Below are 3,915 nucleotides of genomic sequence, written 5' to 3' on the forward strand. Positions count from 1 at the left end.
AAAAAAAAAAAAAAAAAAAAAAAAAAAAAAAAAAAAAAAAGCATCTAGTACAAAGAGCAAATACCAAGAGAAATTATAAGCCCCATGTATGCCTGATCAAAAACAGAACTTGATGTTTCATTAGTAACATCCTTCATGTTCACGCTATATTCACACTCCCTTTGCCCTCTCCAGGTAGAAGCTTGCTGCGGACCTCCCTATTACTGTACTCACGTGAGGGCTTCCTTGCAGCACTGTCCTGAGGGGTTAAGATCCAGCAGAGACAAATGGAAATGTCTGCCAACAGTGTCACCTTGTCTTATCTGGCTGATGCCTCTTGAACTTCCTCATTCTTACTATACATCCAGGACCCAGAGCTCTTCATAGAAAATCACCATTAAGTTTGGAATCCTCATCACAAGGACAGTCCAGGTGCACGTTTGTGGAATTATACAAAGCAGTGTATTGGAATCACACTAATCACACAGGATGGAAGAAGACAGAAAGCCAACAGAAGGATGCTTGGTAGTTTCGGGAATGTGGTACCAGGACAATGGGTTGAGATTAGACGGATGATCAGTTCACCTGGTCATCTCTGCTAGGAAAGAGATATTCCCCCGACAGAGGCACCTAAACTGTAATCCATGGGAACGGAGCAGAACTGCCTCCCAGGCAACTGAGTGGCTGAAGAGGTGAAGACTTGGAATGCAATTATTTCTGATTCTAAAGAGCGAAAACTATCTAGCGATAAAAAACCCACCTGGAATCAGGGTCACAGTACCATGCTTTTGGAGTTAAATGAACACAAACATTCTCACTCTCCATCTGGTCTAAAAAAGGGGGTAGGTAGTCTCCAACTCCTCACCAACACCCAATTGAACACATCAGAGATTCCACAGCTAACACACAGAGACAAAACCATCTTATCAGACAGTAAGCATCCATCCGTCTTACCCTGGGGAAATGTGCTCCCATAATTCTCCTGCCTGTGGTCCCTGCTGAGATTCCTCCGAGCCAGATTCTGACATCCCCATTCCTCCAGAATGAGGGACACAGCCATGTCCTCAATCTTCACCATTGCCTGAAATAACAGGAGACAAACAGTCATTTCCCCCCAAACTCAGGGACAATCCCATTGCTCAAACCTGGAGTCAGGAACAGAGGTGGCTGCAAAGCTACAGGATGCTGGGAAGGGTGGCCAGAACCTGGGGGTGGGGGGAAGTTTGTGGTAGAAAGATGCTAAAAGGAGGGGACAGGGTTGGGGTTTCTTTGAGAGCAGGGGCATCCAGAGTGGCCTGTGGGGACCACGAAGAGAGCTCAGGAACAGAGGCAGACGCTGGGGACTCAGGAGAGCAGAGGGGCCACAGCTCACCTGGGAATCCGCCGTGAAGAGTGCAGACGCCATCGCCTGGTCTCTGGGACTACCCTCATGAGGGGGAGCAGGAACATGGGCTGCAGGAAGAGCTGGGGGAGGAGAAAGGGGCTGTGAGTAAATCAGCTCTGCTCTGAGCCTTGCTCAAAGAAGGGCTTGGGGCATGTTCCTTCCTGCACCAGCCACTGTTCAATGTTTAGGTCCCAAACAGAGAATTCCAGACAACACAAATGAGAGAACACAGGGCCTCAGTTTTCCCAAGACCTCTACTCCTGACCAGGAGTCATAAAAGGGTCCTAATCACCTGGTCCAACACTTTTATTTTAAAGAAGGGGAAACTGAGTCTCTGAGAGTGCAAATGACTTCCCTAATGTCACATTCCCAGTGGCAGAGCCAGGATGGGAACCCAGGTTCCTATTCTCAGCTATGAAAGTGGGTACCTTCAGCCCCTGACTCAAGTCTGGCTCCTAATTTCCTCCAGTCCAAGGAACGATACCAGGATATGAGAATCCCATTTATGCCTACACTTGTGGAAAACACAACACAGCTTTAAAATCTTCAGTAGCTGCTGAGGCGGGAGGATCGCTTGAGTCCAAGGCGTCAAGGCTGCAGTGAGCTATGATCACACACTCCAGCCCGGATGACAGTGAGACCCCGTCTCAATGACTCAATGAAACCCGACCCCCCCAAAAAACAACACTTTAGTAGCAATATCCAGAAAGGGAGGGAAGTAAGGAGGTCTCCTTAGCTCTGGGTTTTTTTTTTTTTTTTTTTTTGAGACAGACTTTTGTCCTTGTTGCCCAGGCTGGAGTGCAATTGTGCGACCTCAGCTCACCACAACCTTTGGCTCCTGGGTTCAAGAGATTCTCCTGCCTCAGCCTCCAGAGTAGCTGGGACTACAGGCATGTGCCACCATGCCTGGCTAATTTTGTATTTTTAGTAGAGGTGGGGTTCCTCCACGTTGTTCAGGCTGGTCTCACACTCCTGACTTTATGTGATCTGCTCGCCTCGGCCTCCCAAAGTGCTGGGATTACAAGTGTTAGCCACTGCGTCCGGCCACCTCTGGCTGAGTTTTTGTCACTTTTTGTCCCTCTACTTTTCTCCCTCACTTGGCCACAATAAATACTGTTTTTTTTGTTTGTTTGTTTTTTGATAAGATGTATGCATGGTTCAAATGCTGAGAGACAAAAGTTTAACATTATCATATGATCACAATAACTGTGATGCGTAAGAATTAGGAAAATTTTAAATTGTACAATTTAACCCCCTCCCCACCTCTTGCCAAGTACTATTAGATTTGGAAATGTTACTGGTAGATAGATGATGTTGGTGAGATACAAGTATATTTGAGAAATGAATTTGAAACTGAATGACCAAACTTTGTACCTATTTCAAACCATACAACAATAAAACGGGCTCTCTGTCACCCAGGTTGGAATGCAGTGCTCAAACATGTCTCACTGCAGCCTTGACCTCCTGGGCTCAAGTGATCCTCCCACCTTGGCCTCCCAAAATGCTGGGATTACAGGTGTGAGCCATCGCACCCAACCAAGTACGGTTTTTTTTTTTTTGAGACGGAGTCTCATTCTATCACCCAGGTGGCATGCAGTGGTGCGTTCTTGGCTCACTGCAACCTCCACCTCCTGGGTTCAAGCGATTCTCCTGCCTCAGCCTCCCAAGTAGCTGGGACTACAGGCGCCTGCCACCATGCTCAGATAATTTTTGTATTTTTAGTAGAGACGGGGTTTCACCATGTTGGCCAGGATGGTCTCCAACTCTTGACCTTATGATCTGCCCGCCTCAGCTCCCCAAAGTGCTGGGACTACAGGCATGAGTCACTGTGCCTGGTCCCCAGTACTTAATTTTTTAACCTTCTGAGAGTTAGGAAACACTCTGAAAAACAAGACAAAGAGGAAATTGAGAATAAATGTACATCTCTCAGTTCATTTAAGAACTATTTACTAAAGAGCAACTGTGTGTGCCAGGGTCTTTGAAATTGTTACTCTGGCAACCTAAACTCTATAATCAAGTGCTTAAGACCATGAATATCCTCTCCAGTTTCCTGAGGTCACCCCCCTGTGACTTCTGCTTGTGGAGTGTGGAGAAAACTTACAAGGACATCAACAGTGGTGGAGTTAAACATCACGGTGCGTGTTTTTTTGTTTTGTTTTGTTTTGTTTTTGAGACGGAGTCTCACTCTGTCGCCCAGGCTGGAATGCAATGATGCAATCTCGGCTCACTGCAAGCTCCGCCTCCTGAGTTCAAGCGTTCTTGTGCCTCAGCCTCTTGAGTAGCTGTGATTATAGGTGTATGCCACCAAAACCAGCTAATTTTTGTATTTTTAGTAGAGACAGAGTTTCACCATGTTGGCCAGGCTAGTCTCGAACTCCTAACCTCAAGTGATTCGCCTACCTTGGCCTCCCAAAGTGCTGGGATTAGAGGCATGAGACATGAGCCACTGCGCCTGGCCTTTTTTTTTTTTTTTTTTTTTTCTTTTCTGAGATGGACTTTTGCTCTGTTGCCCAGATTGGAGTGTGTATGAATTTTAACAAAAAAGTTTAAAA

The 3,915-nt window shown here is 46.4% G+C and overlaps 1 protein-coding gene across 1 annotated transcript in view; it reads right to left on the reverse strand.

Moving 5' to 3' along the window:
* ZKSCAN1 (zinc finger with KRAB and SCAN domains 1) overlaps positions 1–3,915 on the reverse strand; it is a 28,233-nt gene that overhangs the window by 7,679 nt on the left and 16,639 nt on the right. The window contains exons 4-5 of the mRNA XM_017885976.1: positions 1,352–1,443; positions 934–1,060 (exon numbers count right to left, since the gene is read on the reverse strand). Of these exons, the coding sequence (XP_017741465.1) occupies positions 934–1,060; positions 1,352–1,443 (219 nt within the window). The remainder of the gene's footprint in view (positions 1–933; positions 1,061–1,351; positions 1,444–3,915) is intronic.

Source organism: Rhinopithecus bieti, unplaced genomic scaffold (genome assembly GCF_001698545.2).
Source record: "Rhinopithecus bieti isolate Rb0 unplaced genomic scaffold, ASM169854v2 scaffold_14454, whole genome shotgun sequence".
Classification (NCBI taxonomy): Eukaryota; Metazoa; Chordata; class Mammalia; order Primates; family Cercopithecidae; genus Rhinopithecus; species Rhinopithecus bieti.